Source organism: Chelonia mydas, chromosome 25, assembly GCF_015237465.2.
Source record: "Chelonia mydas isolate rCheMyd1 chromosome 25, rCheMyd1.pri.v2, whole genome shotgun sequence".
NCBI classification, from domain to species: domain Eukaryota; kingdom Metazoa; phylum Chordata; order Testudines; family Cheloniidae; genus Chelonia; species Chelonia mydas.
Window position 1 is genome coordinate 10,091,067 of NC_057858.1, and position 12,973 is coordinate 10,104,039.

At 54.0% G+C, this 12,973-nt stretch overlaps 1 protein-coding gene across 6 annotated transcripts in view; it reads right to left on the reverse strand.

Annotated features, from left to right (window-relative positions):
* LOC114022447 (granulocyte colony-stimulating factor receptor) overlaps positions 1–12,973 on the reverse strand; it is a 30,253-nt gene that overhangs the window by 13,062 nt on the left and 4,218 nt on the right. For all 6 annotated transcript variants that reach the window (XM_043535872.1, XM_043535874.1, XM_043535870.1 and 3 more), the window contains exons 3-8: positions 10,884–10,967; positions 4,301–4,648; positions 3,545–3,665; positions 3,119–3,300; positions 2,550–2,701; positions 1,353–1,533 (exon numbers count right to left, since the gene is read on the reverse strand). In XM_043535872.1, coding sequence (XP_043391807.1) covers positions 1,353–1,533; positions 2,550–2,701; positions 3,119–3,300; positions 3,545–3,665; positions 4,301–4,648; positions 10,884–10,938 — 1,039 coding nt within the window. In that variant the 5' untranslated portion in view covers positions 10,939–10,967. The remainder of the gene's footprint in view (positions 1–1,352; positions 1,534–2,549; positions 2,702–3,118; positions 3,301–3,544; positions 3,666–4,300; positions 4,649–10,883; positions 10,968–12,973) is intronic.

The window sequence follows — 12,973 nt, forward strand, 5'->3', positions numbered from 1 at the left end:
GAAGGAGAGGTGGGAACCCAGAGGGACAAAGGATTCCTGCCTTATGCAAAAGAGATATCAGTGGGTGGAACAGAACAAGGGGGGAGCCCTCATGAGGAATCCCCTCGCTCCCACCTGAGCTGGAACAAGGACTGTACCAGGGGAAAGGATGGTGCCCAGACTAGGAAGGCGTCCAGGCTGTAAAGAAACTTATTGAAACATCTCTGAGGGTGAGATTTTATCTGTATTCAGCTTTTTACTGTATTAGCATAGATTTGTGGGTTTTATTTTATTTTGCTTGGTAATTCACTTTGTTCTGTCTGTTACTACTTGGAACCACTTAAATCCTACTTTCTGTATTTAATACAATCACTTTTTACTTATTAATTAACCCAGAGTATGTATTAATACTTGGGCGGGGGGGAGCGGCAAACAGCTGTACATATCTCTCTGTCAGTGTTATAGATGGTGAACAATTTATGAGTTTACCTTGTATAAGCTTTATACAGGGTAAAACAGATTTATTTGGGGTTTGGACCCCATTGGGGGTTGGGCATCTGAGTGTTAAAGATGGGAACACTTCTGTAAGCTGCTTTCAGTTAAGCCTACAGCTGTCAGGGGACGTGGTTCAGACCTGGGTCTGGGTTTGCAGCAGGCTAGCGGGTCTGGCTCAGACCAGGCAGGGTGCTGGAGTCCTAAGCTGGCAGGGCAGGAAAGCAGGAGCAGAAAGCTTGGCACATCAGGTGGCAGCTCCCAGGGGGTTTCTGTGATCCAGCCCGGCACAAGAGGGTGTCGATTGCTCTGTGCTGCTACCTGGGGGAGACCGTTCCAGACCCACTGCTGCTACTCTCACAGCCATCAGTGACAGAGGAGTTTGTTTAACCCTTCGCGGTGAATATCATTTGTATTACAGGAACACTCAGCTTGGACCTGCACAGCCCCACAGAGACACACACTCCCTGCCTGGAGGAGCGGACGGTCGATGGTACCCACAGGGTGGCGGGAAGAGGGGCAACATACAAGCCGGGAGAGATTGGGGTGACAGCAGGCAGATGGTTTGGGCGTGTTAGCTAAGTGCTGGCACAATCAGGGTTACTCACATTTATGCACGTGCACACGGGACGAGGAGGAGGCCCATGGGAGAGACCTCAGGGCAGAGTGGGGCTGCTGCTCCTGAAATTTGGGTCTGAGGTGGGTGTGGTGGATGGTCCTGCCATCCTGTTCTGTCTCCCTCCCTGTCCATGCTTCCCCAGCTCATGGCCGGTCTACTGGAGACAGGAGGGAGAAGGAGGACAGGACCTGCCATGGCAGGGTGGGCAGCAGCCTTGGGGTGAAGGCAGGAGGGGGCTGGAGAGGTGAGCATGGCTCCCTACCCGCAGGCAGAGTCTTCACAAATCTCTTGTGGCTCCAGGCGCTCCAGGAGGGGTCCCCGTCGCTCCAGCGGGAGGCGTCGCTCTGGTATAGCGCTCGCACCTGGATGGAGTAGTTGGTGAACGGCGAGACGCCACAGATGTCCTTCGACGCGGGCACGTCCTCCGCGGCTGTAACATCCACCTTCATGGGGGGCGGGACGGGGTCCCTTTTAGCTCTTGTCTTGGCAGCTCGCCCCGATTCTGCCCTAAAGCACCGATTTGCTGTGCAGAGCGGGCGGCTCAGGGACTCTCCACCTCAGCCTAAACCAGCTAGAGGCTCTTCAAGCTGGGCTCTCTCCTCCCCAGTAACCCCAGCCAAGGGGCATGACGGGGGACTGCTTCCCCCTGACACAGGAACTGGGTTCAGCAGAAACCAGCTCTGTTCTCACAGGACACTTGAGAGAAGCAGAGGGACCCGAGCCAATGTGACGGCCGCCATCCTGTCTGACACATTGGGGACTGAACCAGGGACCTCCAGAGCTAAATGGAGGAGCTGCTACAGCTTGAGCTAAAGAGTCAAGCCTCCCTAAGCAGGCCTGTAACAGGCTCATCCCTCTGTGGGTCAGCCATGGGGCTGGGATTTGTGACACAAGCACCAGTGAGTTACACTAGCCCCCCCAGCTTAAGCAGGAGGTGGCGAAATGCAGGGGTATTTCAGCGAGGGTCTCCTTGCCTTTGGAACTTGCCTCCCCTCTCTTGATCTCTCCGAGCCCAGACTTACTGAGCCTGAGACTTCTGGGCCAGCCCTTTCGCTTGTGTACATTAGCCTTGCTCCGCTGCTGATGGAGAGCAGAGGATGAGCCAGGTTTCTTCGGGGTGGGGAGAGCTGAGCAGAAGGTGCAGTGGGGGGGACCTTCACTAGGGGTATGGGGTAGAACTAAAGAGGTCACGTTTTGGCCATTGGGCCAACTGCTTCAAGCATATGGATCTGTTCTCAGGAAGTGTCAAACGCGTGCCCAAGAGCTCTGGGCCAGGTGCATAGATTAGATGGACGAACAGATAACTGCGTAACTGCGTGGTTAGGATGGAGAGAGAGACGGCAAAGCCAGCCAGCATCCCTAACACCCTCCACATCCCCAGAAGGGGGGCGGGGGGGGGATACACCTATGAAGCAGGTGTCAGTCCTGTTACTAACTCCTCCCACCAACAGCCACCCACCTGCGTCCAGGATGCCCCGTCCATCTCACGGTACCGGATCTCATACCGCGCGTCCGTCACACGCAGCAGCTCCTCGTTGGGCTGCCGCCACGCCACGTGGAAGCAGTCGCTCCTGTTCGCCGTGGCACTGACCTCGGGGGGGCTCAGCTTCACTGGGAAAGGAAAGCCACAAGCGTGGGCGGCATTTCTGCACGCCCCTCCCGCAACGCCCAGAGACAAGCAGCCGCACTCAGCCCCCTCTCAGAAGCACAGAGCGGGAGGCAACAGGCCTAGTGGCACATGGAGAGTCAGGGGAAGAGCCAGGACTAGCTCCCGGATCTTCTGAAGGAGAGCCCAGTGCGATCCACCCGGCCACGTCGCAGGGAAGGTCAGTCTCGTGATACCTCCAGCTCAGCCCAGAAATCCACTTGGGCAAAGCTGGGCGAGCTCAGTTTGGCTGGCCCGACGAGCTTGGAACCCAGTCGGACCTGAGAACGCCCCCACCTGTGGCCCTAGTCCAGCAGACACACCTGCCCGGGCTCGGTTTGTGTCAGGGCCGCTATTCCCCTCCCCTGGCGAGCGGGTCTTACCAACGCTCATCCCATGCAGGCACTTGTCTGTGGCACTGGCCTGGCCCAGCAGATTCACGGCCGTTAGCCTGACTTGGAAAGAGGCAAAGAGGTTCTCCACAGGGATGGTGCAGGAACGGCTCTCCCGGCTGGAGACGCACGTCCCGGCGTCTCTGAACTTCCAGAGGCAGCGGCCTGCTTCTCTGAGAGGGAGAGAGCCCAGGTTAGCAGCTGCCGGGTCTAGGAACACGAGTAGCAGAGATCAAACCCCACCCTCGCACCTGCCAGCATTGGACAGCTCTAAGCAGGGACATCGGGGGGAGGAGGGAGAAAATCAATAGCTACATCTATAGGGACAGTCCCTTTTAATCGTCAGGTGTTGGGATGTCAATCCTCTCCCGCTCCCTCCCCTGCCCCCTCACGCTTACGGCCAGGTGGAGAACTCACTCGGTGACGTGGAGGGTGTAGGTGGTTGGAAGGTAGGTCTCTGGCCCGGGGTCCCAGTAGCAGGTGATGTTCCCGCCCCAGAAGCTGACGCAATGTTTCACCTGCAGATTTGTTGGTGGGACTTCAGAACGAGAAGAGAAACAGCCAATAGAACCAGAGTTCAGTGCTGGAGGGGACGGTGCTGACTGCAGGGTGCTGATCCCAGAGCACCCTCAGAGCTGGGCGCAAACTGGATTTTCCGTTTCATGAGAAGCTCCGTGGCTTCCATTCCCGCCCCACCCCCATCCCAAAACAGAACAAAAAGAAAGCAAAACTTGACACCTCTAATGAAATCCCAGAAAAAGCGAGTTTTGGATCGATCAAAACATTTCACTCTGATTTCAACTTAAATGTAACACTGAAAACTTGAAACTCAGCGTGGTTTTGAGATGACAAATTGAAACATCGCATCCTGAAGAGGCACCGGAACAGAGCATTCCTCTCTCCCGCCCCCGACATTGCCCCGGAACATTTTGCTTTGGACGACTCATCAGCGGAAAAAACGTTTGGATGGAAAAAATCCAACCAGCCCAGCCCACGACTGCAGCACGAGCCAATGGGCTTGGCAGGGGCTCAGTGCCCCCCTCCCTCCCACTGCCCCCAATGGGAGCCGAGCACCCGCCGGGCTTTCCAGGATGGGCCCCTACCCAGTCCTCGTGAATGTCAAGCCTAGTGCACCTCCTCCCCTAGCCAGGGAGGTAAGGGAACTGCACCCACCTCCAGCCTGGTATTCAGCCATACCCAGCAGGTACAGATTGCTCCGGTGAGATAGGTAACAGCTCAGCTCCCCACGGGGCCGCTCTGCCCGGAGAATGGTGACCACAGTGACCGTGCCGTTTCCCGCAATGCTCTGGTTCAGTGGCAGCTGCCTAGTCTCTCCATTCAGTCTCCAGACAATATCGCCTGGGTGGGCCTGGCCGATCTGCAGGCAGCTGGGGTTGAGGGTGCAGGAGGCCCTCAACGGGGTTCCAAGACAGGCCACTGTGGGGTGCAGGCTTAGCATGCCACAGCTGGGCTGCGGTGTAGGGACTCTGCTGCCAGGGCCAGGCCTCAGGCTGTTCGCTCCTGGGGAGAGACGCAGGACAGCTCAAAAGGGGGGAGCTGGGGTCTCTCTCATGCAGACGCACTTTGTCTGGGGGTCCTCTGACCCCGAGGAGCCAGAATGTGCCTGTCTTGGGCTTTGTTCTTGGCTAAGTTTAGCCTCCATCCCCGTTTCTAGGATGCTGAACCTGCAGTGGCTGGCTGCCTGGAGCCCCAAAACAGGTGGGATATGCTCAGTGCTTTCCCTGACCAATGCAATCACCACGCCTTATTAAACCTAAAACCAGATAAGCCGGTCGGTTTCCCCGATTACCATGGTTGAGTTAAGCTAGGACCAAAACTGTACTGGGACAGGAGGTGAAACTGACAGGGTATATTCTGCTCCCTGCAACAGGTTTCCAGCATAGGGAATCGGTGCCACAGTTTCCTCTCTCTTTAAAGTCCACATTATAAAATACTCATCTCTAGGACTGCCCACTGAAACCGTCCTCCCTGCTGATCTGAAACAGTCTGTTCACTGCTCAGAAGCTGACGGTCTGCAAGTGTCAAAAGCTTGTTTCCAATCAGTGATTTTTTACCTGGTTCTTCGAAAACTTCCTTGAAATCACATTGCAAAACATTTCAATAAAATGGCATTTCCGAGTGAAAACTGCTCCACTGAGAAGTGTCCAGCCAACTCTATTAAACAGTGTGGACAGAGCAGAAGTTACTAGATGCAGAACCCGCTTGTGGGCACTAGGTGGGGCCCTTGGGAAGAATTCAGAGAGGCCTCAATAAGCTTTTTTTATGAATTTGCTTCATTGAGGCTCTCGTTAAATCCTAGCAACTGCTTACTCCAACCAAAGTACAAGGATCTGCTTTGAGAACCCACCACTTTCAAGAGGGCATTTGTCCAAATGGAGGCAGTTTATGGCCTGTAACAGGGGTTCTCAACCTTCTTCTTTCTGAGGGGCCCCCCGCCCCGACATGCTATAAAAACTCCACAGCCCCCCTGTGCCACATCTTGTTTTCTGCATATAAAAGCCAGGGCTGGTGTTAAGAGGTAGCAAGCAGGGCAATTGCCCGGGGCCCCAAACCACAGGGGGCACCAAGAAGCTAAGTTTCTCAGGCTTCTGCTTCAGCCCCAGGTGGCAGGGCTCAGGGCTTCAGCCCCATGCTGCGGGGCTTCAACTTTCCGCCCTGGGCCCCAGAGAGTCTAACACTGGTCTTGTTTGGCAGCCCCCCTGAAACCTGCTTGTGGCCCCCAGATCCCTGGTTGAGAACCACTGGCCTAAAAGCTGCTGAAATCATGTCTACACCCTTGCTCAAGAATGCTACATATTTCCTTTGATCATTCCATAGGTGCTGGAACTAGGGGTACTGCTGCCCCCCCGGCTGGAAGCGTTTCCATCATATGCAGGGTTTACAGTTTGGTTCAATGGCTCTTAGCAGCACCCCCGCTATGCAAATTGTTCCAGCTCCCCTGCACCAAGCATCAGCCACCCATTTACAATAGCAAAAGTGTCAGGCAAATTTGCATCCCGCTTTGCATGCACCTAGCCTGGGGAAGGCAGAGAGCAGAAGGACACACGGTCAAGCCTTTAATAACAGTGCTGCCACGGAGCTACCAAAGCATCTGTCTTGGAGCACGTCACAAAAGGATGCTCAGCAAAGTCCAATATCAAACCGCTAACGCGCGCCATCTTTCCAACCAAGACATCGGATAGTTCCACAGGCTGTCTGGGAGAGGGAGAGGCAGGAGGGGGGTGAATTGAATTGAGGAAAAAGAAACAAGATTGGGGGCCAGATCCTCGGCCAGTGGCACTTGCAGCCATATGTCTAATAGGCGCACTGTGGGGCAGGGGAGGGACAATTTTTTCCCATTTGAGAGGGCCCCCAAAGCGAGCGGCATTGCAACCTGGAGCATGGGGGTCGCAGCGCCACTTCGCTTTGGCCCGCCCAGAGGAGCAGACGAGCCAAACCTGAGTGGCGCTGTGACCCAGTTTGCCAAGTTGCAGAGCCCAGAGTGGGGAGCCAGGCTCAGCCCTGCAGGACAGGAGTCACCACAGCGGGGTGAGCGCGGGGTGGGCTCGCTCTCCAACCCAGCCGGGGCTGAGTGAGGTGCGGACTTGGAGGGCGAAGTGCTGGGATGGGACCACTTGGCGGCGAAGCCTGGGATCTCCCCGACTCATGTGTGTACCACATGAAAAAAAGTTTCCGGGGGCAAACTGGTGTCAATAGCCTGGCTCCACTCAAGTCAGCAGGGCCAGATCCCGAGCGGCTGTAAATGGCACAGCTCTGTTGAAGTCCATGGAGCTAGTCTGTTCACCCCAGCCGACAGTCACCCAGCTCTCTTTTGCGCAGTCGTCCATTTCACAAGCAACCAGTGTTTGGATGACATGGAGAACCAAGGGGGTGACCACGTGCCCTTATTAAAGATCCCAAGAAGGTCATACAAGAATAGAGCATTAACCCAATGCAACCTTAGTTTGCCCCCCTTGCGTGTAATATGATACAGTCTTTAATTAAACAATCATATTTCCCCCCCGGCAGGCCTCCAGGATGCAGGGCACAGGATTGTGAAAGAGGCTGTTGTCTGCAGGAGCCAGTCTCATTTGTTGAGGAAATTGGAAGGTGTGCAGCAGTGAGGGAGAGGCCAGAGAACGGCTCAACTGTGGCCTGGTCCGAGCTACTGTTATTCTGGAATGCGTCCATTTCTGCCACGACCCCGTTCTTTGGCCTACAGGGAATTACGGAGGTGTTTGACACTGTGGCTCTGTTAACCAGATGCAAGGGGCTCCCAGTGTCCCCCACTTCCCTCTTTTGGTTTTTCTCATTTCCCCCAAAATAAACAGAATTCTGCTCATTCTCTGAAACTTTGGAATTGATCAGCTGCATTGTGGAAAAGTTACTGGGTCGCGTCCAAACCGACACAGCAACGTCATCCAGTTGAGTGGACGGGCCTTCCAAGTGTGGCCAATAAAGCGCACACACAGGGGGGCTGAATTAAGGCGGCCTGAATTCTGGTGTTTCCTGATTTCTGCATGCTTGGCTCTGTAACCTTCATAACACTCCCTGACTGTAGTTTTTTTGAGTGTGTAATAGTACAAAGGGAGATAGATGGTGTGTAAAAGCTTCCCTGCCTCTCAAAACAAAACCCTGCCCCCCACACACAATCCACCCCTGGGGAGCAGATGAGAGAGACAACAAACCCCATTATTGACGTCGCTTACGACATGACTGGAAGGCGCTCAGACTCTGCAGTGATGGGGATGGTGTAAGAATCTAGCTCGAAGAGGAGCTCAGATTAGATGGTCATAATGGTCCCTTCTGGCCTTCAGAGCCTACAAATAGACTATTCCTGCAGCCTGCCAGAGCAATGTAACCCTCAGCCAGACACATCCCCGGCGCCCAAGTGGTTTGGATGCGTTCCCTGGCCCTGATACAACAATGGCGTTCTTTCCTCTCTCCGCACTGTTCACTTCAGCCAATCCGCTCCAGCCTTCAGTAGGGAATCGAGAACAGTGGCAGCTCCCACGCTGTCACGCGGAGAGAAAGCAAAGGGACCGCGCTGCACCTGGCGGCACAAAGGGGCAGAGACAGCCAGCTCCCCTACCCTGTCTCCAGCAAGAGCAGGCGTCAGTGTCCATGACAGCCAGGCTGCCGTCCATCTTCATGGCAGCTGCCTGTGGCTCCCAGCGAGTGCCCGGCCTCTCAAGCGGGTAGGAGAAAGGATTAGCCGGCCGTGTGGGAGGGGGGCTGATCTCAGCATGGAGAGAGGATGCCAGGTCCTGTCGCGCACATCCCTGCTCCTCCGTAGGCCGAGCCTGCCCGGGCGCGGACAGCCGGCTGGATTCAAGGCTCATCGTCTCACCTGGATGAGAGAATTTCACAGCAGTGCAGGATGTTCCGTGAGCTCTACGGGGGTAGGATTGGAATGGGAAACAGCCATCAGCAGTGAGCAGGGGTAACAGCAACAGACTGGAGACAACCTGCTGCCAGGGATGGGTAGCGATGGGGGTAGGAGCCTGTTCCCCACAGTGCCACACGACTCCAGAGTGGGATCAGGGACTCACCACAGCCTCTTGCAGAGGTGGAGGAAACCAGGAACTCCTAGTGCAGGTGGGAACATCCCAAGCACTGACCAGGAACAGGAAGGAGGAGGTTCTGACATGCGCTTTGCCTTTGACATCAAGAGGCTGCAGGGACAAGACACAACACGAGGGAAGATTTGCCCTCTGCTGCAAAAAGACCTGCAGGATCTGTAACGAGCACAAATGGTCCGGGCCGTACTTTTACCTCTCGTCTGAGAGAGCCCTCCGGCTGCACAGAGCCTCCTATGGCATCCTCCCAGGGTTCAGTACCAACGCCAAAGAAAAGCACCACCCATGTTTTCTGTGGAGATCTCCAGCCCAGCTTAGATTCTTCCAGGCATCTCAGCCCAACCCCAGGGCCAGGTTCCCGGGGAGTAACTCTGCCTCAAGGGTTGACTGTTAACCAGAGCCCACGGCTGAAAGCAAACTCCCACACAGCTCCTTCCACTCAGGACTGTGTGTAATCAAAACAGCACAAACATTTCTTCCAAGACTAAAACCTTGCTCGCACGCTAAGAACTTGGAAGACTCTGTAACGGCAGCGCCTGCCCTAACATTATGAAGAAGTCATAAAACAGATCGCATCAGACACTTCAGCATTCATGGGATCTGGAATGAGGCACACTTTTCGTTATACAAGTGAGGTACAAGGGCCACTTGTCTAACTCACAAGGGCACTGTGAGATTGGCTTTGGAAGAGGTAAAGCACTATGGGGCAATATTCACCCTGTGCAGAGGGCCGGCATAAGCTCCGTGCATCATCTACGTCCCTCCTGTGGGACTTACGAGGGGCAGAAGCTTGGTGACGGCCATCTGCACAGGGTGTGGGCCACCTTCTGCAAGTGACACATGGACTCTCAGCCTGGGTACATCCAAACTAGACCAATTTCCTCCCTCTCAGGATTTGCCCCCCTCCTTTCAATGGAGCATGGAACCATGAACTTAAATCTCCTGAAATATCGTGATTGCTTAAACAAATCCCATGCGTTGCTGGGTAGGTGGGAATGGCATTCCTTCCCCCAGGAAACATGTCAATATGGCCTAATGGGGAAGAACTGACTTCTGTGGTAAGGCAGACTTCATTTGCTCACCGTCAGGGCCAATCTGGTGCCCTTGGGATGCCACCTCCGGTCCGCATGCTAATCCCAGCATATTTTTTCCACAAAAGAAGAAACCTTTCAGCGCTAATCAAAAGCAAATCCCTGTAGAGCCACGGAGCAGGGCTGGCCCTAGGCCAGTAACGTACACAATGTACCTTCTTGTTCAAAAAGACATGGGGGGAGAGGTGGGGGCTTAAAATATGTAACAAAACAGCAGAATTGGCCAAGAGAAACAACACATCAGCAGCAAAGGGAGGTCCTCGAAATAGCAGTGATCCATGGAAGAATAGCCATCACATTACTAAAGTATCTTGAGCTAGGATAAACAAGCTTCATGGGGCTGTCAGTAGGTGTTGGGGCCAGAGGTGACCTGGTCCATCCGGTTCAGCCTCCTCCGTTGCTCCCTGTGTTCAAGATATTTGCGCTCCTTGAGTATTTCTCAGTCTCCCTGAGCCATGCTTTGGATGCGGGTCTCAGTGACTCCACTCCTGCACTTGGGAGAGGGACGGGGATGCAAAAGATAAGGTGGCCTTAAGCCAGTGGCTCTCAACTTTTCCAGATGACTGTCCCCCTTTCAGGAGTCTGATTTGTCTGGCATACTCCAAGTTTCACCCCACTTAAAAACTACGTGCTTACAAAAATCAGACATAGAAATACAAAAGTGACACAGCACACTGTTACTCTGAAAGATTGCTGACTTTCTCATCTTTACCATATAATTGTAAAATAAATCAGTTGGGATATAAATATTGTACATACATTTCAGTGTATAGTAGATAGAGCTGTATAAACAAGTGATCGTCTGTATGAAATTGTAGTTTGTACTAACTTTGCTAGTGCTTTTTATATGCGCTGTTGTAAAACTAGGCAAATGTGTAGATGAGTTGATGTACCCCCGGAAGACCTCTGCGTACTGCCAGGGGCACTAGAATCACTACCTTAAGCCACCTTTGCACCTACTGTATCCTTGGGCTTGTTGCTTGGCCGCCGGTGTGAGTTAGAGCAACCTCTGGGCTGCTTTAATTTACACTCTGCTTCTCATGTTCCCTTCCCCCCCACTTGCCTCCTCCCTTCTCTCTTTCTTACCGGATCTGGAGATGCCAAGTGAGAAGATCCAGGACAGCATCAGATTCAGCCACATTCTCGTGAATTACAGCTTTGGTGGAAAACCTTTAAAAAAAAATAAATGGGGGTTGGGCGGAGAAAGAGGATAAAGGAGACCTGGGGGGGTCTGATCCTGATCTCCCTTAGCCCAGTGTGAATCAGGAGTAACACCATGGAAGCCAGTTAACTTATCGCCCTTTCACACCAGTGTAAGAGGAGACCTTGGCCCTCAAAAAGCTTCAGACGTATCACCAAGGCAACAGGTTTCAGCAAGAATTGCCTCCCAGCTCTGGGATAAGCCGGGCTAGAAAGTTACACACAGAAGCAGCTTTAATGCCACGAACCTGTAGGGACCACCCAGATACCATGATGATGGGCATGGTATAAGAGCCTAAATAAATCCAACAGCCACTTTCTGTCTGCCTCAGTTCTTCCCCTGTAAAATGGGGCTAATCCTCCCTCTCTCACACCCTGTGTCTCTCTGGGCTATTTCGATTGTAAGTGCTTAGGGGCAGGGACTGTCTCTCACTGTGTGTTTGTACAAAGGGGCCCTGATCTTGACTAGGGCCTCTGGGTGCTACCGGAATACATAGAGAGTATACCAAGGGTCTCAAACACGCTCTGTTATTTCCTGTGGCCCACCAAGCTCCCCGCGCCCCCGGAGTTATTTCCTGTGGCCCGCCAGGCTCCCCTCCCCCTGCTCCCCCTCCCGCCAGCATGCCATGTCCCCGTTCCTCTGCCTACCTGCAGGCGCTTTCTACCGCCAAACAGCTGTTTGGAGGTGCTTAGTGCTTTCCAGGAGGGAGTGGGGAGGAGCGGGGAGCCGTGCGCTCAGAGGAGGAGGCGGAGAAGAGGCAGGGAAGGGGCTGGGATTTGGGGAAGGGGTGGGAAGAGGCAGGGGAGGGGCAGGGCCTCATGGAAGGGGTGAAGTGGGGGCAGGGCCGGGGGCAGCGCAGTGGGGGGGCGGGTTCAGTGATGCGGCCCTGGGGCCAATGTACTAGTCCTCATGTGGCCCTTGTGGCGATTCGAGTTTGAGATCCCTGGAGTATACAGAACTCCTCAGCAGTGGGGAGCGCAGGCCCATGGGATGCTCCTTGCTCACTGTCTCGCAGGGTGGGCTTGGGGAAGCAGGGACAGTGATTTCACATCTGCCTCGATCCACCAGCCACATGGAATTGGGTGCCAGCCAAGGAGGCATTTCCATGGTGCTGGGATGGCTCCCCTCAGGCTAACGAAGCCTGGAGCGGGTCTCCTGACACCCTGCACCGTGATGTGTATATGCCTTCAGGATCCCTATTGTAATTAAATGAATCACTAACATCTCCAGCTCAGGCAGCAACGGGTTTAAATCTCCCTTCACTGAATAGCAGACAGCTGCAGAACGTGGCTGGAGTGCTGGAAACACCATTAGCCTCTTCCAAGCACTGCACGAGGAGATGAAACGCTGCGGCTGCTTCTCTCCTACTGGCACTGACAGACCAAAGGCTGGACTGAAGCCACCCTTAGCTTAGCAAGCCCTTGGGCGCTTCAGTGCCTTTGGTCTTCCAGCAGCTTGCACTGGGACTAGATCCCACCAAGAGCTGGGACGTCAGAAAACCAGATCTACGCTCGGGATGAGAGCCTGGTCGTTGGGCTTCTGGTCTCTTTGCACTACAAGATCTGCTTACGCGTCTCTTCCCAGACATGTATTTGGTGTCGATTCTTTCCCCTCCGCCGGTAATAAAACTCAGTTTCAGACTCCAACAGGAAGCAGAGGAAATGCACTGGCCCTTGGGTGCTAAAGCTAGTGGGGGGGTGGGGTGGGGGGGGATTAAAATCCAAGTCCAAAAGCAAGAGCTCTCCTGCTCCTTGCAGGAATTAAATTCTAATTAGAAGGAAGCTCTGTGAAGATGGGAGATTTGACTGAATGGCAAACTCCAGTTAGTACAGCAAGTTACTAGCTCTTCAATGATTTTAAGAGTGATTACAGAGGAGAGTTTTATGGGCAACTAAGCCCAGATGCCTACTGAAGCTTTAGTCATGATAATAGTTTGCACTCACATGGCTCCTTTCTGCCAAGGAGAGCACTTCAG